The 25819-nt window shown below is 46.9% G+C and overlaps 1 protein-coding gene across 1 annotated transcript in view; it reads left to right on the top strand.

The window, feature by feature from the left end:
• PIP5K1B (phosphatidylinositol-4-phosphate 5-kinase, type I, beta) overlaps positions 1 to 23596 on the top strand; it is a 111107-nt gene extending 87511 nt beyond the window's left edge. The window contains exons 12-15 of the mRNA XM_006863831.1: positions 15774 to 15885; positions 22474 to 22562; positions 23071 to 23173; positions 23495 to 23596. Coding sequence (XP_006863893.1) covers positions 15774 to 15885; positions 22474 to 22562; positions 23071 to 23173; positions 23495 to 23596 — 406 coding nt within the window. The remainder of the gene's footprint in view (positions 1 to 15773; positions 15886 to 22473; positions 22563 to 23070; positions 23174 to 23494) is intronic.
• The last annotated feature ends 2223 nt before the right edge of the window (positions 23597 to 25819 follow it).

Here is a 25819-nt window from a genome sequence, read left to right as displayed (position 1 = left end):
AAGGTCGTTATGAGGCTAAATCGACTCACTGGGGGGTTTTGGTGGGTGGGGCTGGAGTCCCTGGGTGGTGAACCGGTTACCATACTGAGTACTAATCAAAAGGTGTGAGTCCACCTCGGAAGGCAGGCTGGTGAACTGCTTCCGCCGTCAGTCACCGTGGAGCACGACTCTCCTCACACACCTGGGATTACCATGAGTCCGACTTGGCTAAAGAACAATGGGTGGGTTTTGTCCATTTGTTTGAACTGGACTGGCCATTTACTTGACGTAAGTCTGAGCGCTGCAGTCCAGGGTGAACACAGCTGCCCAATAACAGTCTTAAGTTCCAGGCTCCTTCCAGTTTCTGCTCCACCTCCCTAAACTTGATATTTGCTTCTCTGCTTTGTTACCTCCTGGTCAGACATTGTGTCCCTACTCCAGGGACGTAGGCAGGAAGAAGGCAAGGATCTGTTCTTGATTTAGGGAAGGAGAGGAGGGAGTCCCCCAGGTGATCACATGACTACCACAAGTTGCAAAGGAAGCAAGGGGGAGGCCGACCTGCCTGAGTTTAGGGCTCTGTTCACAGAGAAGAGAGCTAGGGATGTTACCTAGGCACCGGTGGTGCCACGCACAGCCTGCAAGGAAAGCGCTAAGATTGTTTTTGCTTTAATGAGACAGATTTTCTGCTTCTTAAGTAATTGTTTAGACTGTTCCATCCACCCACTGGATCATTTCCTCTCAGATGAAAAGGATGCTCAGTGGAAGTGGGTTTGACACCGAGCATCCTGCAAACAAGAGAACTGTCTGTGCAGGGCCTCAAAAAATGGAAGTTCCTCAGGACTCTCTCATCCCAGAACATCCAAGCAGTCTTTCTGACTTTGTCATTGTGACCTTGAGAGTTTGCCTTTTGATCTCTTGTGTAACATTTGACTGATTTTCTCATCATGTATTACTTTCGCAATGAAAAAAACATTCTTTGTTGGTTTTGTTTTTGATGGCCACTCTAGAGATGTATTAAGAACTGGACAGCAGAACCAGTTTTGTCTCACTTCTTAAACATTAAAATGAAAAGAGCCCCTCTGGTAAATACCCTAAGGCAGACAGTCCCACCATCCTAGTAATAACTAACAGTGGCCAATATGTCTACTACATAGATGAGGGTAGTCGTATGGAGTATACACCCAGACGTAAATTCCTACGTACATATCTGCAAAGGCTGCATACTGGTCTATATGGTTGGTGAGGATGATTATGTGCCATGGAGTCAGTTCTGACTCATAGCGACCCTTTATAGGGTTTCCAAAGTTGTAAATCTTTATGGGAGCAGAGAGCCAGATCTTTCTCCCACGGAACAACTGGTAGATTTGAACTGCTGACGTTGAGGTTAGCAGTCCAATTCATATCCACTATAAAGGGGGCTTCAAAAGTTCATGGGAAAAAAAAACATTGTCTTTCAGTTTCATTTTTTCACAAGCTCATGTATGAGGGCACACCAGGGGCACTGGTGTAGAAATGACTTAGCCGTCAGCACTGAATGAACCACCGGTCTGAAGGCTAAGGACTATACTCTTGGGATATCTAGGTCAATTGGCAAAACACATTCATAAAGTTCGACATCCTAGTCTAGTAAGTTTTATCTGAGGCCTTCAAAGCTTGTGAGCAGTCATCTAAGAAGCAATTATTGGTCTTCCCATCTGGTGCAAAAAAAAAGGAAAACAAGAATTCAAGAAAGCAATTCATCCAAAGAGCTAATGGCCCTCAGAAACCGCAGCCTCCTCTATCCTGAGACCAGAAGAACTCAGAGCTGTCCATTTATCACTACTCTCCACTCCGCCCAGAACCACAATAGTAGGTTCAAGTTAGAAAGAAAGAAAAAGTAGAACAAAATTCAAAACCAAAGTAAAAGACCAGACGTACTGGAAGCGTGAGGCTGCTAGCCAGAGAAAACCTCCTGTCTTGAAACCGAAGACTTCCCAGAGGCCACCTTCCCACCAAATACTAGATGGGACTGTCAAACGACATGGAGGATGCTCTCCTCATAAGACCCACAAGGCAGCATGTGCCCAGAACCAAATACTAGACAAGACCGTGAAACAATGTGGGAAATGTGCTCCTCAGAACCATCAGCTATCTGAGACCCACAAGGCAACATGTGTCCAGGACCAAAGATGAGGAGATGGGGGAAGGGGAGACAGGGAAACCAGACACAAATGGAAGCAGGGAACCCCCCAGGGAGGAAACGGGGAGAATGCTGACGCATTACGAGAATTACAGCCATTGCCACAGAACAATTTGTGTATGAACCATTGACCCATTGATTGGGAGAACTTGTAAGGACCAAACTGATTTTACCTAATTTTGCCTACCTAGAGACTGCTTGACTAAACTCTAGTCAGGCTCAGGAAAGCATTTTAAATAGACAAGGCCTCAGTTTTTAGTTCCCTCCAGAGACAAGGTCAATCTCCATTCTGTACATTAGCCTGAACACGTCCTCTAGCTCCAAGAAAATGATATATGTATAAATAGCCAGGCAGCTCAAGGCCAGAGGCCAGATGTTTTCCTTTACCCTAGCCTAAGAACAAAGACCACCAGTCCTGACCAATTAAACTGTAACATCTCATAGTTTGCCAATTGTCAACCAATCCAAAGATTGTAAAGCTGAGAAACCTGAGCTGTTTGAAAACTCTATAAAAACCCTACAGACAATGAATTCAGGGCTCTTTCCCTATTCCGATGCGTTGGATAAGGTTAGAGACCTGGCTCGAGCTTGAATAAACTTCCCTTATGTATTTGCATCGGCTCCTGGGTGGTCTTTGTTGTTGTTGTTGTTATGTGCCATCAAGTCGGTTCCGACCCATAGCGACCCTGTATAGGGTTTTCGAGGTTGTAAATCTTTGGGGACCCCGAATTCTAGGCATAACAAACTCATTGGTTATGTACGTTTTCACCCACAGCACAAGAAAATGTTAAAAGTTAGTTAGGAATGGTCATTGTAATGCAGTTTCTCACACCACAGATTTTAAAAGACTAACTTTTTGTTGTTGGCGCAGTATTAGCTTTGGATGTGTAGAAGCAGACTGTCTTCTTGCTTCAGAATTTATGACACGCTCTAAGGACTCCATCAGAATTTCATGGCACTGAATTCAAGAAGCTTCGCGTAATTAGTAACTTTGATCAGTGTGACCATTTATAGGACATTGCTTCATGTTGTGTGGTTGCAAAGGGCTGTCGAGTCCGTTCTGACCCATAACGGCCCTGTATAAGGTTTCTGAGGAATGGTTGGTCCAACCGTGCATTTAGCTGTCCAGTGCTGAACAGTGTTGGCCTGGAAGAGAAAAGAGAAATCAAGCATCCTCAATTAAGATCTTTCCTTGATCCCTTAAAATCGTGTGTTTGAATAACGTTGTTGCTGATGGGTGTGGTTGAGTGGATTCGGACCCCTCCGCCCCCTGTGGCAGACAGAGCAGAATTTCCCTAGAGGGTTTTCTTGACTCTTTATTTTATAGAAGCAGCTCACAGGTGTTACCTGCAGAGACACTGTGTGTGTTTAAACCACCAACCTTTTGGTTTGTAGCCAACCACTGAACTATTGTGCCACCAGAAATCCCCGGATTTGGATAACAGAAATGGAGACTTCTGAACCAATTTTTAGTCTGTAACAAAGAATGAAACTTTTTTTTCTGCTTTGTGAGTTCATTTCCTAATTATGAAAGTTATATACAGTAAAACTCATCAAAGTCAACACCTGTGTAAGGCAGACAGATCAAAGACGCTAAGATTTTCCACTGAAACAATCTTTCAAAAAGCCTTCAGTCTGCACCCTGTCAAAGGCGGAACTTACGAGATCCAGAAACAGCAAGGCACCTCTGTCAAAGCTTCATCATTCACTGTAAACAACTTGATAGAAAATTTGGGAAAGAAAACAATTACTCTTAATTCCACGCCTGAATACAGCTATTAATGCCTCTGGAGAGATCAAGCAGGCTCCTGTCTGAGGTGCACAATTTGTTACATCTTTGTAAGCCTGGTGTAAATTGATACTTTGTATCCTGTCACACATTAGTGTGCGGCACTGAATATGTTCTTCACACTTTTCATATTTCATTTTTCTAGGCTTTCTTTCCAGCAAAGTTATCATCAAGACTACTCACCCACCCACCCCACGTCAGCTCCCAGTTCCTCCTCACTTCCATTTCCCTTGTATCTGATGTTTTTGGCTGTTTCTCTCCATCTCTCAACAAAGAGCTCATGGTCCCACGTCACGGTTTTTTGTTGTTGTTGTTCACCCTTTGGAAATGGATGAGAGATCACCCTTTCTCACCAGCAGCTTCATCCTCTGCGCCCTCCTCAGACCACTGTATTATAGGTTAGCAAGTTGGTTGCCTTTTGTTGTTGTTGTTGTTAAGTGCCTTCGAGACATTTCCGCTCATAGTGAGTGACCCTGTATAGGGTTTCCCAGAAGCGGCTGGTGAGTTTGAATCACTGACCTTGCACTTCAAACTGACCTTGCAGTCTAGTGTTTATCCTACAGAGCTACAGCAGGACTCCAGTTGCCTTTTACCCGAGGGTAAATCAAAAAGTATTGCTATGAAACCCTAAAACCTTTATTCAACAAAAATATCAAAATGGGGAGCTGTTGTTTCTCAACACCTCCTCCTTCTAGGTCCATACACTTCTGAAGGTGGTGTTTCCGTCTCTGTAACCCTTTCCTGAAGAGTTCTGTGCCCTTCCATTCACACCACTTCAAAATGAGTTTGAGCACGCTCAAGAGATTCAAATCATGTTCCTTTTCAAGATATTCTTTGAGTTTGGGCAACAAAAAGAAATCTAAAGGGGCAAGATCAGGGATATAGGATGGATGGGGTACAGTTTCCCAACAAAATTCTCACCGATCAACCTTTGCCACCCTTGAAAAAATGAGCATTGTTGTAATAGGAAAAACTTCCTTGGTGCAACTTTCCTGGATGGTTTTTTCTCACCAAAGCAGCTTGTTTTCTTAAAACTTCTTCCTAATCAGCTCTCAGGATCATCCTGTGACCTTCAAGAAAATCTGTTAAGATGATCCCTTCATTGCTGTTGTGAAGTGCCATTGAGTCGGTTCCAACCCATAGCGACCCTGTATAGGGTTTCTGAGGAGCAGCTAGTGAGCTTGAACCTCCTACCTTGCAGTTCAGACGGCTTTGCAGTCTGGTGCATTAACTCACAGCGCCACCCCAGGATTCTATGACAGTTGCTATAATCTTCTGAGCTGAATTCATCTTGGAGAGCTTCCCAAAGTCCCTTAAAATGCCTGATCCGTCTGATAACTGCTGTTTCATGTCAAGCAGCATTCCTATGAACCTGTTGTACAGCCTCAGTCATCTGGGAAGATAAGATGTCCACTTAAGTCGTGTGAGAAATTTGATATTATCCCTGACGTCAAAATCATTTCTCTTATGACACAAAAAGTATTCTTTTTATTTTTAAGACATGCTAAGGAGACAATAGTAACCTCATATGCTTGCAAAAGTTGGACAGTGAATAAGGAAGACCGTAGAATTGATGCCTTTGAGTTGTGGTGTTGGAGGAGAATATTGAAAGTGCCATGGACTGCCAAAAGAACCAATAGATCTGTTTTGGAAGAACTGCAGCCAGAGTGCTCCTTGGAGGCCAAACTTCGTCTCTCATACTTCCGACATATTGTCAGGAGAGACCAGTCGCTGGAGAAAGATATCATGTTTGGTAAGGTGGAGGGTCAGAGATAAAGAGGAAGACCCCCAGTGAGATGGACTGGCCAAGTAGCAGCATTGATGGGCTCAAGCGTGGCAACTGTAGTGAGCTCGGCCCGGGACCAGGCAGTGTTTCGTTCTGCTGTGCATCAGGTCACTGTGAGTCGGAACTGAATGAACAGCACTGAGCAGCAACAACCCAGGACAAAATGCGAATAGAAACTTGAGTCCAAATTCAGAGACGTGGCTCAGTGCACGCAAAGGAACTGATTTAAGAAAAGTTTATGAAACAAGCTTCTACCTGCGTGTACAAGCATTTCTTTACTCTTCCAAATGGCGTGCCATCCAGTCGGTGCCAGCTTATAGTAAGCGACTTCTGCCTGCCTCGTGCAGAATCGATAATGTTTTGTCGTTGTGAATCAATCTGCCACCACAATAGTAGAAAATTATTTTCTTGTTCACCTCGTGGTGGTGTGAATGGAAAGGAGTCGTTGGATTTGAAGGGCTCAATCTGCAGCCCTGGTCCCTTGGTGTGGTGTGATCGAGTAAGCATTGGAACTAACCATAAACTAAGCACAAGGTTGGCAGTTCAAACTCACTAGCTGCTCTTTGGACCAGCACTATGTAGGCTTGCTCTAAGTCAGAATCAACTTGACAGCACTTAAAAACAGCACCAATATGGAGCCCAGGATATTAAAATGAAGGGACTCAGTGGACAGGCTTCCATCCCTCTGTGACCCCTGATCCTGAGCCAGGGACTAACTTAATTCCTTTTGCATCTCTGATGCTTTGAGTTGCATCTGGAGCCCCAGTGATACAAGCTGCTCCTCACTGAAAGGTCAGAGATTCAGGTACACCCAAGGTACCTCACAAGAAAGGCCTGGTGATCTTGATCCAAAAACGGAGCCATTCACAACCCCACTGGAGCCCAGTTCTACCCTGACACACACAGGGTCATCATGAATAAGTTGGAATCAACTCAACAGAAATTTGACTCCAATGTTTCTTAATTGAATATCAGACAGTTTTATAGGAGAGGAGACCATTAGCAGTTCACAGTACAATTGAGTCAGCGATATCGACAACTTCAGACAGTTATAAAATGCCTCCTCTAGAGAGACCTTCTGAGTAACATACAATCCCATTCCAAACCTGGCTTGGTGATGATCCTGTTCTCAAACACTGTGGTGGTCAGGTACCATTGAGTGGTCAGGTACCGTCTCTACTCACGTAGACACCAGGTACCACAGAACCAAGCTCTACCTAATCCCACCCCATCCTCACCCTCTGTGTTATATCTGAGTCCGTGGTTGCAGCTAATCTCTGGCTCTGCCCCGTAGTCTAAACCCTGAATCCCGCCCTCCTGTGCATTTTTTCAAAGCCCTCATCTCACTGCCCTGATGGAAGAAGCTTAGATTTTGTTTCGATGATTGTCCACCATCGCTAGGTTTCCCAAAGCATCACCACTGTCCACATGTGGGACTGTGTCATTGGTGGGCCCCCGTGCAAAATCCAGGTGGGGGCCTTGCTGTTCAATGTATTAGAAGTTTCAAGAACTGCAACAGCGGAGTTTTAGCTGAAGTGTGGGGTCCTTGAAGGCACGGGGACCCAGGTTGTACCCCATAAAGTAGCAGACACCTGTGATGTTTAATTTCATATCCCATAAAGAAGCAGACACCTGTGATGTTTAATTTCATACCCCATAAAGAAGCAGACACCTGTGATTTTTCTTAATTTCGTTTGGTTGGAGGACATTCAGAGTCCATCTCTGCAATGCTAAACACAAACAGTTAACGTGTTCATCTACTAACCAAAAAGCAGGTGTTTGGAATCCATCCAGACGTACCTCAGAGGAAAGGTCTGGTGATGTACTTCTGTTGGAATCCCTGTGACACATACGAGGTCACCACGCAGAATGGACCCAGCAGCAGTGGGGGGACATATAGAATAGTCTGAGCTACTACGATGGTTTTGCCATTTATTGGATGCTGTCAGCCCATCACAATTTGTGCGCTGATTGGCAGTGCTTTTATCAAGTTGCAAAATAAGTCCAGTCAGCAGCAAGACCAGAAAATGAAAGTCAGGCTCAATAACAAATTTTTCTTTCTGGTAGTTTGGTTCAGCTGTTATGACGACTGATACTCTCCCCACCCTCACCCCCCATATCCCCTTCTCGATGGGGACGACTGAAACATTTATAATATAGTCATGCGCCAAACTCCGCCATTCAGGTGAGGCCCTCAGATGCTTCGTCTCCCACCGTGGGCTCTCCACTAGTGCTGATTTCTTCTAGCTCCAACAGTAGATTTCAGAGGGTCGAAGTCTTCAAGCCAAATTAAATGAAAGTTTGCGATCTGAACTGCAAATGAAAAAGACCTTGACTAAAAACGTGTCTCCTGTTTCTAAGCTTCTGGCAGCTAGTTGGGCGAGCTGCTTGGTTTTTCCCCCATCTCTCTTGATTTTCCGCTGGATGCACCAGACCACGTGCAATTCAGATGCGAAGCAAATGAACTCAGTGGTGTTGTTCCGTTCTCAGTGGCCGTCTTTTAACGTCCTTCTCTTCTGCCAGCAAGTCACCATTCTTCCAGGCTGCTTTTGCGTTCAGGAAATGTCCAGGATTTCCATGACTGGCTTGCTGTAGACTTCAACGCTCAGACACTCGGAAATGATGAATGTGTCCCACTTTCAGCCTTAGAGTCCCATGATTCTAACACCCCAAACTCCACTACCATTGAGTCAGTTCCAACTCACAGTGACGCTATTCAGGGCTTCTGAGACTGTAAATCTTCATGGGAGCACACAGCGTCATCTTTCTCCTGAGGAGTGGCTGCTGGGTTTGAACTGCTGACCTTGTCTCAAGGGTTGACGAAAGGATGATGATAACGCCATCAAGAGAGGTCAAGGCCCCAAGGGAAATAAAATCCATTACTGGTAGGGTAAGCACTGGGCCATTAACCATAAGGTTGGTGGTTCAAACCCACCAGCTGATCCTTGAAAACACTGTGGAGAAGTCACTATGAGTTGGAACCAACTCAACAGCACTTAACACAACAACGAACTAACCCTATTGCCTTTTAGTAAAATCCCAACGCATACTGGGCTGCCAGAAGAACCAACAGATCTGTGTTGGATGAGATACAGCCGGAGTGCTCCTTGGAAGCCAAGATGGCCAGACTTCATCTCTCATACGTCAGACATAGTATCAGGAGGGACCAGTCCCTGGAGAGGTATCTCGTGTTTGGTAAAGTGGAGGGTCAGAGAAAAAGAGGAAGACCCCCAACGAGTTGGATTGGTAGAGTGGCAGCATTGATGGGCTCAGGTGGAGCGACAATTGTGAGGTTGGCCCAGGACTGGGCAGTGTTTCGTTCTGTTGTACATAGAGTCACTAGGAGTCGGTAGCAACTCGATGGCACCTAACAACAACAGTGACCCTACAGGACAGTAGAAGTGCCCCCCAGGGCCCCCAAGGCTGTCATCCTTCTGGAAGCAGACTTCCTCATCTTTCTCCCATGAAACGACTGGTGGGTTCGAACCACAGAACTTTTTTTATTCTGCAGCCCAGCACTTAACCCCCTGTACCACCAGAGCAGCTCATCTCACGACAGGCATGTAGGAATATGTTGGGTTTGGAGTTTAATCGGCACCTGAGTTCTGTGGTTGCCTTATCGTGAAGGGTCTCCCCTCAACCCACTGCTGCCCCGGTCTGCCAGAGTCAGCAGAGCTTAATGGGTTTGGAGTCTTTGGGTGATGCAACCAAAAGGGTGGCAGTTAGACGCCACCTAGAAAAACGTTCTGGTGACCCGCTCTTAAAAACTCCATCATTGAAAATCCCATGGAGCCCAGTTCTGCTCTGACAGGGTCACAAATGAGTTGGTGACTGGTTATTTTGGGGCCCAGGGCTCCCCTGGGTCTTGCGCAGACTGGGACGCGGAGGAGGCTGGTATAGGAATGAGTTCCTCTCATGGGACAGAGCTGAAGCTCAGATTTCGGGGAGGGTTGTATGGAAGGAGGAGTTGAACCAGGTGGTTAAACAGGACTCTGAGCTGCCTCTCCAGGAAATCAGCACCATCCAGAAAGACGCTTCCCAGGCATCCTTATAATCCTGCAGATGTATGGAGATTGCATGAGTCATGACAGACAGTCACATGGGGACCATCTGCTGCCCACTGATGGCACCACCTCTCCCTTCCTAGTGGGCAGAGGGACACCAAACCTGCAGGGACGTGGCCTCCGTAGATCTGAGCTTGAAGCCTCCCAGACTTGGCTGAGTAAGGGGGGTCAGGGAATATTTGTGTGCTTACTAGCCTGCCAAGCCCAGGTCCCACACCTGTGTCTGTTCATGACGTCGTATTTTTACACAAATAACGCATATGTGAAAATACATCAGTGGTCAGCTTCCCAGAACCTCACTCCTGTGCGAAACTGTGATGATAAAAACCTACCTGGCTGGGGTGATGGAGATAGAAATGAGGTCATTTATGTAAAGTGCATATCTCCCTACCAAGCACACACAAAGGGGCAGTTGTTACTGTTATTGATTTTGTTGTTGTTAGCGGCCATCAAGTCTGTTCTGACTCACAATGACCTCGTGCAGCAAGGCCCTGCTCCATCCCACAGAGGCTCAGACCATTGTGACCCATGGGTTTTCATGGGCTGATTTTTGGAAGCTGATCACCAGGCTTTTCTTCCTAGTCTCTTAGTCTGGAGACTCTGCTGAAATTTGTTCAGCATCAGAACAAGACTCAGGCCTCCCCTGACAGCCACGTGGAAACTGCATATGAAGAAACTCAGGTCTCCCGAGAGTAACGTGAGAATTCTCCCACTACTGTTAGAGATGGTGCTGGTGGTGGTCTAATCTCAGACAATGAAGAGAAAGTTCTTGGTCTTGCAGAATTCTGTCATGTGACCTCCACCATCATTTCTGTCACCAAGGCCGTATTTTCCAACTACCGATCCTTCCTCTTTGTTTCTAACCTGCCTATTCTGATCACCAGTAATTATCAGTGCATCTTGATTGCATGTTTGATCAATTTCAGACTGAAGAAGTTGATAGTGTTCATCAATTTCATCCTCACTGGCTTTAGTGGTTGGTGCATAAATGTAAATAGTAGTGGTATTAACTGGGCTTCCTTGTAGGCCTGTGGATAGTATCCTATCACAGCGTTGTTCCTCATGGCAGATCTTGATACGTTCTTTCTGATGATGGATGTGACGCCATTCCTCTTCAGTTTGTCATTCCTGGCATAGTAAAACCATGTGATTGTCAGATTCAAAATGGCCAATATCAGTCCATTTCAGCTCATTAATGCCTAGGATATTGATATTTATGTGTTCCGTTTCATTGTTGACAACTTCCAAATTTCCTAGACTCATACTTCCTATATTCCGTGTTCTGATTATTAATGGCTGTTTGCAGCTGTTTCTCTTGTTTTGAGTTATACCCTATCTGCAAATGAAGGTCCAGAAAGCTGTATTCCATTTATACCATCACAGTCAACTCTACAATGAGGAGGCAGCTCTTCCCCAGTTGTGTGTTGAGTGCCTTCCAGTGTCCCACTGTTCTTCATAAGGTTTTCAGTGACTAACCACTCAGAAGTAGTCTGTCTCTCCTCCTTCCTAGTCTGTCAGTCTGGAAACTGCGCTGAAACCTGTCCACCTTGGTGCCATAGCTTTCAGCATCACTATAACTCCCAAGCCACCACAGTATGACAAAGCCACCGGTGTGACAAACTGACAGGCGAGTGCAGTGGGGAAGCGTTAGTTGGCAGCACCGTCTTCAGAAATATCGAGTGCTAGATGAAGGGGATGTCTTGAAATGATAGCTTCCCATTTTGATATCTTTGTTTAATAAAGGTTTCTGTGATTATGTATCAATCTTCTTTGACGTACCCTCATGTTAAAGAGATGATGCTGACTTCTAAAATCACTGATAAAGTCTAATCTCATTTCACGTTCGTTTTCCCTTCAATCAAGTTTCCCTAAAATGCTGCATCATCTAGAATTAGAGCTCCAAACCCCACTGCAGTGGAGCCAGTTCTGACTCTCAGTGACCCTGTAGGACAGATAGAACTGCCCCATAGGTCTCCAAGGCCGTCACCTCTCGGAAACTAGCTGGCTTGTCTTTCTTCTGCAGCTGGTTAGTAGCCAAGCTCCAGGGCTCCTGTCTGGAATTAAAGCTGGGTTGATGTTAGGCCACCAAGACCAGGCAGGGAGTTTGCCAAGTCATCCCAATGCTGATTCATTATGTACTTGTATCAAGAATGGTTCCCACTTTGATGACTGCTATGGGTCCCTGGCTATTCCTGGGCATTAGGATATTGGCCTACACCACCAATACTGGGTAGGGTGGGGGGTCTCCCACATGGAAAGCAAGGATTCTATCACTGATTCTGGGATTATGTTGTTAAGTGCTGTTGATTCAGTTCTGGCTCATAGCAACCCTATATAGGGTTTCCAAGGAGCGGCTGGTGGGTTTGAACCGCCAGCCTTGTGGTTAGCAGTCCAGTGTTTATCCTACAGCGCCACACCAGGACACCAGCTGCAGGATGGTGGTGGTGGTTGTGTGCCATGGAGTCATTTCTGAGACTAAATCTTTACGGGAGCACAAAGCCTCACCTTTCTCTCGCGGAGCAGCTGGTAGATGGGAACTGCTGACCTTCGATTGTATTCTATATAAGTGTTGACAGCATGGTGGGAAAGAGCTAAAGTTCAGGGAGAAAATGTCTGGTGAAAAAGGACAGGTGAAAGCAGGGGACAGAGAAGTGGCATGGGGCATTGAATGACAGGTGGAATGTGTTATTGTTAGCTCTCCGCTGCTGGTGATACCCAACAGAACTAAGCCATCCTCCTGTACAGATTGGGCATAGTGGTCCACAGGGTTCTCAGTGGCTAAGGTCTGGGTGCGGATCGCCTGGCTTCTTTTCCTAGTCTGTCTTAGTCTGGAAGCTCAGCTAAACCCTATTGAGCATCCTAACAATATACAAACTTCCACTGGCAGACAGATGGGGTGGTGGGTGCATGTGAGAAACACTGAGCAGGAATCAAACCTGGGCCTCCCTTAAGGAAGGGGAGAATTCTACCACTGACCAAAAAAAAATGTTATTAAGTACATTAATCACCGTTGTGAAATAATTAAAACACATGTAACAAATGTTGGGAAGAAGATGAAGTGTGTGTGTGTTGGGGTTAATCTCCTTCAAATTGAATCAATGACTATTGCCTTAGGCTGAGAACCTATTCCCTGCATCATCATCTGAAGATATGAAACTACCAGAACCAGGGGGGAAACATCATAGAGCAGTTGTTCTGGGGGCACCTGGGGGTGGGAAGCTGTGGCTTTTCACAGTGTTACACGGTCATTGATCACATGGCTGCTAACTAAAAGGTCAGATGTTTGAACCCACCAGTCACCCCATGAGAGAAAGATGTGGCAGCGTGCTTCCGTAAGATTTACAGCCTTGGGAACCCTATAGGGCAATTCTCCTCTGCCCTATGAGTTCGAATCCCAAACCGGGGGGGGGGGGGGGGTAGCTTTTAGACCTGTGACATGTTATGATGTCATGACTCTGGTAAAGAAAAGAAGACTGGCAGCAGAGAGAGAATGACTTTTAAAGGACGAAGACCGGGGGATGGTGCCATGTGCCCTGAACAAATGCCCTCAGGAGAATTAGCTGTAAAACGCACGTTAGATCTGCAAACAGAAGCATCGGACTGTTCCGGCCCCTAAGAGGCTCAATGGCACCATCAGCAGCACTTCCAGTTCAGGCTTTCTGACGAGGCTAGCAGCAGAAGTAAGCATTTTTGCAAGGCCACTTCCGTCCTTTTCCTAGGGGATGCTGGGAGGACGTGTAAAGTCCAGGGTGATGCAGGAAGTTTGTGTTCACCTGCTTTTCTAAAGACCAGGGGTCCAAACCCGCCCAGCAGTGCTGCGGAAGAAAGACTTGGCAGTTGGCTTCCATAAAGACTGGTGGTGGTGATATCGGCTGCCGTCGAGTTAATTTCTGCTCACCAAGACCCCCTTGTGACCAGTTACAGCCAGGGAAGCCCGTGGAGCCTTTCTGTTAAATAGACTGTCCCCCAGCCCCAACTCAGAACTGACGCCAGGGTAACATGACATGCTGTTCTCCGGCTCCCCTGGATGGTGCTGATGGGTAAATGCTGGACTAGTAACCCAAGGGTTAGTGGTTTGAGTCTACGTGACTATCTGCTTCCCAAAGGACATCTTGTTGTTGTTGTTATGTGTCGTGGAATTGGTTCTGACTTATAGTGACCCAACCCAGGGTTTCCGAGGCTGTAAATCTTTATGGGAGCAGAAAGCCTCATCTTTCTCCCGCGGAACCACTGGTAGTTTCGAACTGCTGACCTTGCGGCTCGCAGCCCGATTCGTAACCACTGTTGAAAAACCCTAAGGGGTGCATTTCTGCTCTTTACACATGGGGTCGGTCACCAAGAGCAGGAGTCGAGAAGCTTATAACCAGCAGTGGCAGTTCCTGGGCTTACACGGTAAACACAGAACCTTTGAGCTTCACAGTTTCCTGGGCAGCTTGTTGTAAACGAGGAGGAATTATTCCAGAGAGTCTGAATTAAAGGAATTAGAATTCAACTTAATGGTGCCAATGAGGCAGACAAGCAGACTCCTCACCCCAGACACACGTACCATTGCTTCTAGAAATGGGTCTTCCCAGCTGACAGGATGAGGATTGGGGAACCCCTGCCCCCACTGCTCAGTATGGAAGGTGTTCCTCTGCAGAGGGAAGGGGGGTCCAGGAACATCAACTGGAGAAATGACAACTGGATTCCAAACAGGCTCGTGCCCAGGATATCAGAAGCACAGTGAGAAAACAAGGAAATGGCTAGAATACTCCCCGGTCCGAGAATTGAAGAGAAACCAACATGTATGTAGGTATCCTTTCTAGAACAGCATTTAGTACTTGGCAGCATTGAAACAGGAACAGGAAGTCTCTGTCGGGCCCGGTAGCACAAATGATGGACACACTCGGATGCTAATGGAAAAGCTAGAGGTTTGAGGTCACCCAAAGGCACCTCAGAAGAAAATCCTGGTGATCTGCTTCAAAACTATCAGCCTTTGAAAATGTTATAGGAGCACAGGTCTACTCTGACACACAGGGGGCGCCACAAGCCAGAATAGACTCAGCAGTAGTGGCTGGTTTGTATGGAGACATTGATCTGGGTTGGATGATTTGTTCCTGCAGATTTTTGGTGGTCTTCATGATCTCTTCACTCAGTCAGTAATGGTTGTCAGGTGCCGTCAAGTTAGTTCAGACTTACAGTGACTCTGAACACCAGAACACAACACTGCCCAGTTCTGCAGTGTCGTGACAATCTCTGCTGTGTCTCAGCGCATTGTTACAGCCACCTCGTTGGGGGTCTGCCTCGTCTTCACTGACCCTCCTCTTTAACAAGCATGCTGTCCTTCTCCAGGGACTGGCCCTTCCTGACAACATGTCCAAAGTGCATGAGATGAAGTTTCGCCATCTTGGTCTCTAAGGAGCATTCTGGCTGTACTTTCAAGACAGATGTGTCTGTTCTTCTGGCAAGTACACAAGCCGTGGTACTTTCAGTATTCACCAACGCTACATAACTCAAATGCATGGATTCTTCTATGGTCTTTCTTATTCATTCGCTAGCTTTTGCATACATATGAGGTTACTGAAAATACCATGGCTTGGGTCAGGTGCATCTTAGTCCTCAAACTGACATCTTTGCTCTTGAACACTTTAAAGAGGTCTTGTGCAGCAGACCTCTGCTGCATTATGTCATTTGATTTCTTGACTGCTGCTTCCATGAACGTGGACCCAGGTAACTGACGGGCAACGCCTCGTAAACAGAAATGCACTACTGAAAAACAAACAAAACACCAAATGGATTCTGGCTCATGACAACCAACATAAAATTCTCTAACTCAAGTACCATATCTGCAGGTGTGGCCATGTTTCCTTAAAACATCATAGAAAAATACACAATCCCCCCAAAACCCCAGCCTCAGCATCTGTTTCACAATGGGTGTGGCTTCTGCGGGTCTTGATCTGGTGGGAACGTGCTCATAACCCACCTTTGTCTCCCCAGCAAAGGGTTACCTTCAGCATTTGCCTTGGAAGAGGGGACCATCTACCTGACCTCGGAGCCAGGTGCACCAGAAGCACAGGATGATAATGCCTCTGTTCTCGACGTCTACTTGGTAAGTCACTTGTCACTTTCTACTCCTTCCCTGTCCCTCAGCCTGACAGGCAGACCCAGACCATGGCTTACAAAGAACCAAGACAGTGCGGCCTGTAGGAAGGACAGTGGCACTGGTCACACCTACCAAGGGCATGTCATTTCACAAGTGATTTTTCCCACATAGCACACAGCACTTAAGAGCTAGACAATATAGTGCATCACCAGATACGAAAGGGCTTCAAAATGTCCCTGGGAAAAACTCCATCAGCTTTCAGTTCTATGTTTCCTTCAACTTTTAAAGCCCCTTCATGTAACAAGAGGACATGTCCCTTAAAGTCAAGGCAAAGTAGGGCTCCTTGGTGGTGGTCTCAAGATTAGCTTCCTTTGACAGTACAAGATTGTCCCCCTTCCATTTGGATCTTTTCTTTGGACCTTAAACCAGCCACATGCCATCAAGTTGACCCTGCCCCATGGCAACCCGTGTGTGTCAGAGCAGACCTGTGTGCTCCCCAGGAGTCTCAGTGGCTGAGTTCTCAAAGTAGATCACCAGGTGTTTCTTCTGCAGCACCTCTGGGTGGACTTGAACCTTCAGCTTTTCGGTGAACAGCCAAGTGCATTCACTGTTGGAACCACCCAAGGACTCTATTTTGGGGTCACCCCCTTGGTCTGTTTGTAGAGTGAGCAGCAGAGGCTGTACCCTGGGAAAAACCCGAATTCAGAACCAAAGTGTCCAGTCTCTGTGTTACCAACAAGCTGTGTGATTTGGGTAGGAACGAAATGAATTATCGATCCATTTAGTTGATAAATAAGTTCTCATTTGCCAAAAAAATAAATAAATAAACGAAACCTCCTGCCTTCAAGCTGCTTCCGACTCACGTGACCCTGCAGGGCTGAGTAGAACTGCTCCATGAGGTTTCCTTCAATCTTTACAGAGCAGACGGCCTCAGCCTCCTCCTGCCGAGCAGCTGGAGGGCTTGAACCCCCAACTTCGCAGTTAGCAGCCCGATGCTTCACCCACTGCACTGCCAGGGCTCCATTTGTGCCAGTCTGGGGAAATAATCCTGGTCCTGTCCCCGACCTTGCAGTCCAGTGATGTATCCTACGGCACCGCACCAGGACTCCTACATATTCTGTTTGCAGCAAAAAATGAATTTTCTCTGCCCCTCCCCACCCCACACTAACAGAAGTAAGTTCATAGCATTCTTCAGGATCCTTCCAGAAAAACTGGCTCCCCTCCGCCCCCACCCCCATGTCCAAGGGGATAAGAGACTAAGTAGGAAAGATGGGCAACATTTTTGAGTCCTGGGGTGCGTTTGGTCTCCATTGTCAGCTGACATCAGAGAAGCTGCTAGGAAAGAAGTCAGGTGAGAGCCTGGGATGATGAGCAGTCATTCCTGTCCCCCACCCCTACCCCGTTTGTGGGTCTGTGGAAACGCCGGTGAGACTCTAAAGTGAGACTTGGAATCACAAGGTAGTTGAATGAATTCAGTGCTGGATCCTCGGCTCCTCATTTGCTTCCCTTGATCCTTTGCTTGCCCCTCCCTCCTCAGTATGATCCTTTGCCGCAATAAGAAGTCCGCCATTTTGGTTTATTTAGAGTTTTACTCCATTGTTCTTTGGAGTCTGTAGCTCTCCTACTATGAAAGAGCAAACATTTCAGAAAAGGATAATGCCTGTCTCTTGAAGCCGTGAGGAAGAGCTACCATTAATGGTTGGTTGTTAAGAGTACTTAAGGACTCCTGGTGTGGCGATGTAGGATCAGCACTGGACTGCAAACCACAAGGTTGGCAGTTCAAACCCACCAGCTGCTCCATGGAAACCCTGTATAGGATCGCTGTGAGTCAGAACCAACTTGATGGCACTTAACAACAACGAGAAGGATCAGTTAGAAATAAACGTGTCATCATAGGAGTTTAAGGCACCCTGATGGTGCTATAGGGTAAGCACTGGACTGCTAATCACAAGGGCAGCAGTTCGAACCCACCAGCTGCTCTATGGGACAAAGATGAGACTGTCTGATCCTTTAAAGATCTAGTCTCAGAAGCCCTACGTAAGATCACTGTGAGTTGAAATTGACTCGATGACAGCTGTTGGTGGTTTGGGTCCAAGTATAAGGATGGTGCTCAGCTGGCTGGTGCGGTCATGTGGTCTTTGCTTCCAGCCAGGCATTGTTGGGTCCAGAATCACAAATGGAAAGGAAAGAAAGGCATCCAGACGAGGATGGAAATGTTTCTCACCAGGTTTGAAAAAACACTGATCTTGCCTAATCCTGTTCCTAATCTTAGTTTGTCCCTAATCGCATTAAGCTCTGACACATGTCTTAGCATTTTTCTGCATGCCTGGCATCATGCTAAGTCCTTTAAATGAGGATTAGCTGATGGCTCAGACTCACCTGCTGCTCCTCAAAAACTCTATACAGGGTCACTATGAGTCGGAACTGACTTGAAAGCATTTAACAACAGTAACTGGTTAATCTTCACAGCAGCTGGTGAGAAAGGTGTGGAAACTGAGGCACATAGCAGTTATGCAGTTTGGCCCAGGTGATACGGCCAGTAATGAATAAGAAGGAGGCTGGGTGGCACATAGGGTGTGCACAATCAGCTGCTAAAGCTAAAGGTTGGTGGTTGAAACCTACCCAGCAGCTCTGCGGAAGAAAGGCCTGGCAACTACTGTAACGATCTCAGCCAGAAAACGCCGTGGAGCAGTCCTAGTCTGTAGCACATGGAGTCGACCTGAGTCGGGGGCCAGTTAGATGGCAGCTGACGACAGCAGCAATATGACAGGAGCCGGGATTCAGAACCGTGGGCACTCTCAGAGCCTGAACCCTTCCATTACTGAGTCGTGCTGCCTTTGCAATACATGAGAGAAGTTACATGACTCGTCTGAGGTCAGACAACAAGGAGAGCATAGAGAGGAAGGAACGCAGGTACAGATGGGCTCATTCCCACTGAGTCCTCCAGCAGTCCTCAGATGGAATGACGCAAGAGAAACCCAGCGTGTCGGTGAGAAAACACAGGATTCTGTGTCTGAACAACCACATGCCAGGCACATTACAAGGGCATTTCTCATCTCGTTTACGGGGCCAGATATGATACGAGGGGGCTTCAAAAAGTTCATGGAACAAGGGAATGAGAAGATAATGGAATTTCTCCCTGAACCTTCTGAAGCCCCCTCGTATTGGTGTCCACTTAGTTGTCGTTAGTTCTAACGCATAGGGACACGGTGAGTGCAGAGCGGGCCTTCTCCCCACTGGGTTTTCAAGGCTGTGGACTTCAGAAGCAGACTGCCAGGCTTGTCTTCTGCGGCACCTCTGGAGGAGTTTGAGCACTGTCTGCTCCACCCAAGGATAAGTTGTATGTGTTGTAATAGATGATTAAATGGCCTCTATGAGTGCATTCCTGGTGTTGTGCTGTGGGTTAATGCACTGGATGGACTACAAGGTCAGTTTAAACCTCAAGGTGTTGGCAGTTCAAGTTCACCAGCCGCTCCTCGGAAAAGCCCTGTACAGGACGGCACTTAACAACCACAAATATTGGACTCCTTGTGTGGCGCTGTAGGATCAACACCAGACTGAGAACCACAAGGGTTGGCAGTTCAAACCCACCAGCTGCTCCTCAGAAACTCTATACTGGGTCACTATGAATCAGAACCGATTCGATGACATTTAGCAACAAGAAGATCTCTTCCAGCCCTGGTAAGCTGGGACTTACTCTAAGTTCTGAGGAAGTTTATCCAAAGTAGCTAGTTATGTCTCTGAAGTTGACTGTTTCATCGCATCTCCTACCATCAGCCTTCAGGATTTAAATTTAGATTTTTATGGGGACATGTCTAGAAAGTTCTGCCCCCTTAACTTATAATTCCAGGCTGTATTTTCAGGCTGGAGGTTGTTGTTTTTACCTAAATGTTCTTGCAGATCTGAAGATCAAATCCACTGTCGGCCTTCCAGGGTTTCATCGGCCTCCTCACTGTGAAAGGGGCGTACACACACAGGAAGGGCAAGGAAGGAAAACCAAGGCAAACTTAGTGTCTGTCTTCTCAACTACTCAAATCGAATCCTCTCAGCCACAACCATCTTGAGGAGCAGCCAGAGCAAGGGTGGGGAACCGTTTTTTCTGCCAAGGGCTACTTGGATATTTATATCATATGTAAGACATACAAAGTTCTCAACTTAAAAATTAGCCTGCTATATTTGGTCAAACATTTAATTAACTCAACCCATAACACGATGGCTCACTCCTTGGAAACCCTACACAGGGTCGCTATGGGTTGGAATCGACTCGACGGCACTTCACAACAGTGTGATGACTGGACTCCTAGTGTGGCTCTCTAGGATCAGCACTGGACTTTAAACCACGAGGTCGGTAGTTCAAACCCACCAGCTGCTCCTCAGAAACCCTATACAGGGTCGCTATGAGTCAGAACTGACTCGATGGCACTTAACAACAACAACAACACTTTGATGGCTAGAACTGCAGTTGCCTTGGCAGAGTCTGGCATTCCCCAACCCTGAGCTAGAGACTTCTGGGGCTAAACTGCATTCACCCTTCTCACCAGATGTCATTAGACTGCTTTATGAAGACTTCTCTGCCTCTAAAAGACACCATTTCTCTGTTGGTGAAACACCAGTTGATGTCAAACTGTTTTCCACACCGTTTCCAATGATTGGTTTTGTGGCAGATCGCCAGGCCTTTCTTCTTCAGCACCTCTGGGTGGACTGGAACATGCAGCCTTTCAGTGAGTTGATGAGCATGCTACTCCTGTGCTCCACCCAGGGATTCGATCTGTTGTCAAAACAAGCAAAATCCAAACCAGTGCCATTGAGGTGATTCCGACTCGTGTGTTACAGAGCACAGCTGTTTTATAGGGTTTTCATGGTTACAGTCTTTATGAAAGCCGGTCTCCAGGCTTTCCTCCATGCCGTCGCTGGTTCCAGCCACCAACTTGTAGGTTAGTTTTGTTGTTAGGTGTTGTTAGCAACCTCATGTGCACCACAGAAGGAGATAGTGCCCAGTGCTGCATCATCCTCACGTTACTGCCCTGTGTCAGTCCACCCCACTGGGGGTCTTCCCCTGCTGCTTGTTGTAACTTCATCCCCTATGCTTGGATCTCTCTGCTGTTGTTATTAAGTGCTGTTAAGTGGGTTCCAACTCGTAGCAACCTGGATGGGGTTTCCAAGGAGCATCTGGTGAGCTTGAACCACTGACCTTGCAGTTCAAACTTTGCAGTCCAGTGCATTAACCTACAGTGCCACACCAGGACTCCATAATACTTCACCGTTGTTGTTATGTGCCAAGGTACCATCGAGTCATAGCGACTCTGTGCACAGCAGAAGGAAACACTGCCTAGTGCTGTGCCGACCTTACAGTCTTCGCTACTCCTGAGACCATGGCTGCTGTCCCTGTGCCAATCCATCTCTTTGGGGGGGTCCCTCTTTTCTGACCCTCCTCTTTACCAAACATAATATCCCACTCCAGGGACCAGTCCCTCCTGATAAGATACCTGAGTATGAGAAACAAAGTCTGGCCATCCTGGCTTCCAAGGAGCACTCTGACTGCACTTTTGGCAGTCCATGGTACTTTCAATATTCTCCTCCAAAACCATTAACTCAAAGTCATCAGTTCATCTAAGATCTTCCTTATTCACTGTCCAACTTTTGCATGCATATGAGGTTATTGGAAATGCCACGACTTGGCTCAGGGTCACCGACTTAGTCCTCAAACTGACATCTTCGCTCTTGAGCACTTTAAAGAGGTCTTGTGCAGCAGATTTTCCTAATGCAATACATCGCTTGATTTCTGGACTGCTGCTTCCATGAGTATTGATGGTTGATCCGAGCAAAATGACAACGTCAATCTTTTCTCCATTTATATGGATGTTGTTTATTGGTCCAATGGTGAGGACTTTTGTTTTCTTTACATTGAGGTGCAACCCAAATCGAAGGCTGTGGTCTTTGATCTTTATGAGTAAAGTATTTTAAGTCCTCTTTGCTTTCAGCTTTGTATCATCTGCATATCACAGTTTGTTAATACTTCATAAATATCTTCAAAACATGAGCTTTAAATCCAAAAGGTTTATCAACACCAGTCAGCATACAATATTTCCTTGGAAGGACCCATCCATACAGTCTGTGTCATTGCATGAGGCCAGCTCTCCTGCTTTCTACTGTGATTTAACATGAAATAAAATAGAGAGACGTTATCCCTGGGAGGGAGCTCGCTGTCCCAGCATCCTTACTACAGCCCTGCCTCTGTCCTCAGTGTACCCGGTTACCCTGACCCCCCTTATGCAAGGAACCCAGTGGCACTGAGGGATAACCACAAGGCCGGCAGTTCAAACCCAGTAGCCACTCCTGGGGAGAAAAATGAGGCTATCTGCTCCTGTGAAAATTTACAGTTTCGGAAGGCCCTACACTATGTCGCTGTGAGTGGGAACCAGCTTGACTGCAGTGGGTTACTTCAGTCACCTTCACTCAGCCTAGTTCCATTTGCAAACATTCAAATCCAGGGCTGTGTCCTTGGCGATGATTCTATCCAGTGACCAGACACTTCGTGTTCTGCTGGATTTTTGAGGATTTTGAGGATGTTGGCACAGATTGGGATATTTGCAGGATAACAGCAAGGGTCCCTGGTGGCGCAGTGGACTGAGCACCGGACTGCTGACCACAGGGGTACCCTCCAGCTTCTCCAAGGAGGAAAGGTGCGCTGTCTGCTCCCATAAAGATTCACTGCCTCAGAAACCCTAAGGGGTCAGTTATGCCGTGTGCTAGAAGATGAACCCCCGAGTTGAACAGGCTGTATTGATTTAACAAGGGCCATGTGGGCAGCTTCACCCTAGAGCAGATGCGACTCTGAATAGCACCAGGCAACCTGACGCAGGAGGCCGTGGAGTTAGCAGACATTTCTATGCCTACAGCTGTTCTTCCCAGTAGAACAGGATTCAGTGGTAATAGAGAAAAGAGCAACATAGGTGGCCCAGTGCCGGAGTGTACTGGATTAGAATGCCCTTTCGTGACTAGCTGGGGAGGCATGGGAAAGTGAGAGATTATATTCTTTGATAAGAACGAGCCCAGTGGCACAGGGGTTAAGCATAGTTGAAAGGTCGGTGGTTTGACCCCACCAGCGGCTCTTCAAGAGAAAGATGAGGCAGTCCGCTCCCACCGACATGGCATCCTGAGAGTCCTATGGGACTGTTCCCTCTCCTACAGGGTGGCTGAGTCCAAGCTGAATCAAAAGCAGTGGGTTGGTGAATGTGGGTCTCGGGTCGTGTCTCTGATGGTGAATGTGGAGTCTTGGCCTGTGTCTCTAAAGGTAAACGTGGGTTCCTGGCCATAAGATAGAGTGAGAATTTGGGGGAAAACACATTTAGATCAGACCATGGAGCAAGTGAACAAAGCTGTCCCCCTTGATATTTTTCACTCCTGTAAGAACAAACTCAGCCTCCCTAGGGGACAGATTGTGTGACAGGGCTGGACAGGGGTCTCCTCCAGGGGCTGTAAGGGGCCCCCTGCCACACATGACCCACCACAGCCATACTGCTGCATCAGGTGAAGGACTGTTAGGCTCAACTTGCCTTAGAACCAGAATCGCTGGGGACTGGCTGGCCTCTGCTGTTGCCCATATCTCCCCCAGCCTAGGGCTCAGTTCCTTCAACTCTACGTCCTGCGACCTTCCGTGCTAGCTGGGTGCCAGAGCTGTGTCCCTTCCCGGTTCTGCCCTGGGACCGCTGGCTAGGCAGAAAGACAGGCATCTTCCTCTAAGGTAGAAGTAAACTTAAGGGGATCTAGTTACTCCTTGGAAACCCTATACAAGGTCTATATGAGTCAGAACCAACTCGATGGCACTTAATACAACTCTTACAAAAATCAATGGAACTTGGTGGAGTGTTCCTGTTCCAGCTCTCAGCAATCCTCTACCGCCACCTACTGGTGAAAGGTATCCTGACCAAGGGTCAAGATGGAGACCTTTGGATGGAAATCCCAGTGGTGTCCTGGTGTGGCGCAGTAGGATAAGCACTGGACCACAAGGTGGGTTTGAACTGTAAGGTCTGAGGTTCAAACTCACCAGCTGCCACTCAGAAACCCTACACAGGGTTGCTAGGAACCGGAACCAACTCGACGGCACTTAATGATAATCACTTCTGATTCCTGAGACCCTGTGGATGGTAGAAGAAAGCTGGCTCCCTCCTGCACCATCTGCAACCTCTGCAATCTTTGAGTGTGTTCTCACTCCACCCACCAAACTTGGTACTGTTCTGCTGTGTCCTATAGGGGGCGCTATGAATCTGAATCAAATGATAGCAGTGACTTTAGCACACGACTCTGAAAATGGGCCCTGGCCTTCTGGGTTGAGAAACCCCCTGGGTTCAGACTGGCATTGATTGGGTGCTCTCAAGCTTCAAGAAAGGTTTAGTGAGGGACAGGAGTGTGTCTCAGCCAGCATTGCTTGATAGATGGTGAGATCTGCCGAGATGTGAGTCCAAGTTATAGGAGGTCCTGGTGGTGCCCACAGTTAAGCGGCGTTGGCTAGCCAAAGGTTGATGGTTCAAACCCACCTAGAGGCACCTCAGAAGACAAGCCTGACCATCTGCTTCCAAAAATAAAACCTTATGGATCACGTTCTACTTGACACACACACGGTCACCATGTGTTGGAACTGACTTGATGGTGCCTGGTAAATCAATCCGGGTGAGAAGTTAGTCTAAGGACTGCAGAAGACCCGAAGTCCCCACTTCTGGACCAGAAGTCAGTGTCCAGATCTGGTCTCACCTCTTCTTTCTCCCTCTTCTTCCCCAGTAAGTGAACATGGTGATCACCTGAGCAGAGGATGAGAAGTGAACAGTGTGGAGGAGAAGAGTCTCCACTCCGGAGTGCCCTGGGAACCTGGCCGGTTCCACCACCCACAGAGTGCTGATGGGCTGGGGAGACTACCGAGGAGCCGCGGCCCAGGGACCTCACTGACCTCTCCCTCACTTTGCTGGCTCAACTGTGAAGGACTGCATGGGTCCCGCCTAAGCTGCTTTCTAGACCAATCATCAACGACCTTATTTCAGACTTCGTAGTCCCGTCTTCCCATTGGCTCCGCGGTGTTTCTTTTTGCATGTCGCCAAAGATTGGGCAGAAGCACTGTAGGTAATCTGCTTATACATTTTTTTTTTTTTTTTTTTGAGAAAATCCACCCATGCAAAATGGTGAATAAAGATACTGCTCACTTTTGCCAAATTATAATCATTACCCATATCATTGAAAGTCTAAATTGGTTTCCTATCAAGATCGGCGCCATGGAAAGCTAGCTTCAATAAAGAGTTTTTTCACAGTTCACTAGTGAAACGAAAAAAGCAAAGTTATTTATAAAAGGCCTTATGTCGTGTACATATATTGTCTTTGAAATATTTGTGATTTCGTTTTATTGCCTGTGAAAGAGAAATTATATAATTTATTCAGCAAATACTACTGTAAACTATAGTTTTATTGAGAGAAATAAAATATTTTGTTCTCAGCTGTGGTGGTATGTTGATTCCAATGGTTTCTAGTCTTTTTTGTGTGTGTGTTTGTGTTTTGGGGAAGGTTTGCACAGCAGTTGCGTTGTAGTTGTTAAGTTCCATCAAGGTGGGTTCTCACTCACAGCTATCCTGTGTAGGGTTTCTAAGGTGCAGCTGGTGGGTTTGAACCACCGATCTTGGCGATTAGCAATCCAGTGCTTATACTACAGCACCAGGCTCCCATTTACCACTTTCTACACCTGGTGTGGCACTGTAGGATAAGCACTGGACTGCTAACTGTAAGGTTGCCAGTTCAAACCCAGCAGCCTCTCCTCAGAAACCCTATACAAGGTCACTATGAGTCAGAACCAACTCGCCAGCACACAACAATAGCACAGGTTGTTGAATGGCAATTACGTTCTTCACCATGTGTGAACATTCTCATCTTTGCGTTCTGGTGGTTCTGTTCCTGTTCA

Source organism: Chrysochloris asiatica, unplaced genomic scaffold (genome assembly GCF_000296735.1).
Source record: "Chrysochloris asiatica unplaced genomic scaffold, ChrAsi1.0 scaffold00056, whole genome shotgun sequence".
NCBI classification, from domain to species: Eukaryota; Metazoa; Chordata; class Mammalia; order Afrosoricida; family Chrysochloridae; genus Chrysochloris; species Chrysochloris asiatica.
The sequence above is the reverse complement of the archived record's forward strand: the minus strand, read 5'-3'. Positions and strand labels throughout refer to the sequence as shown.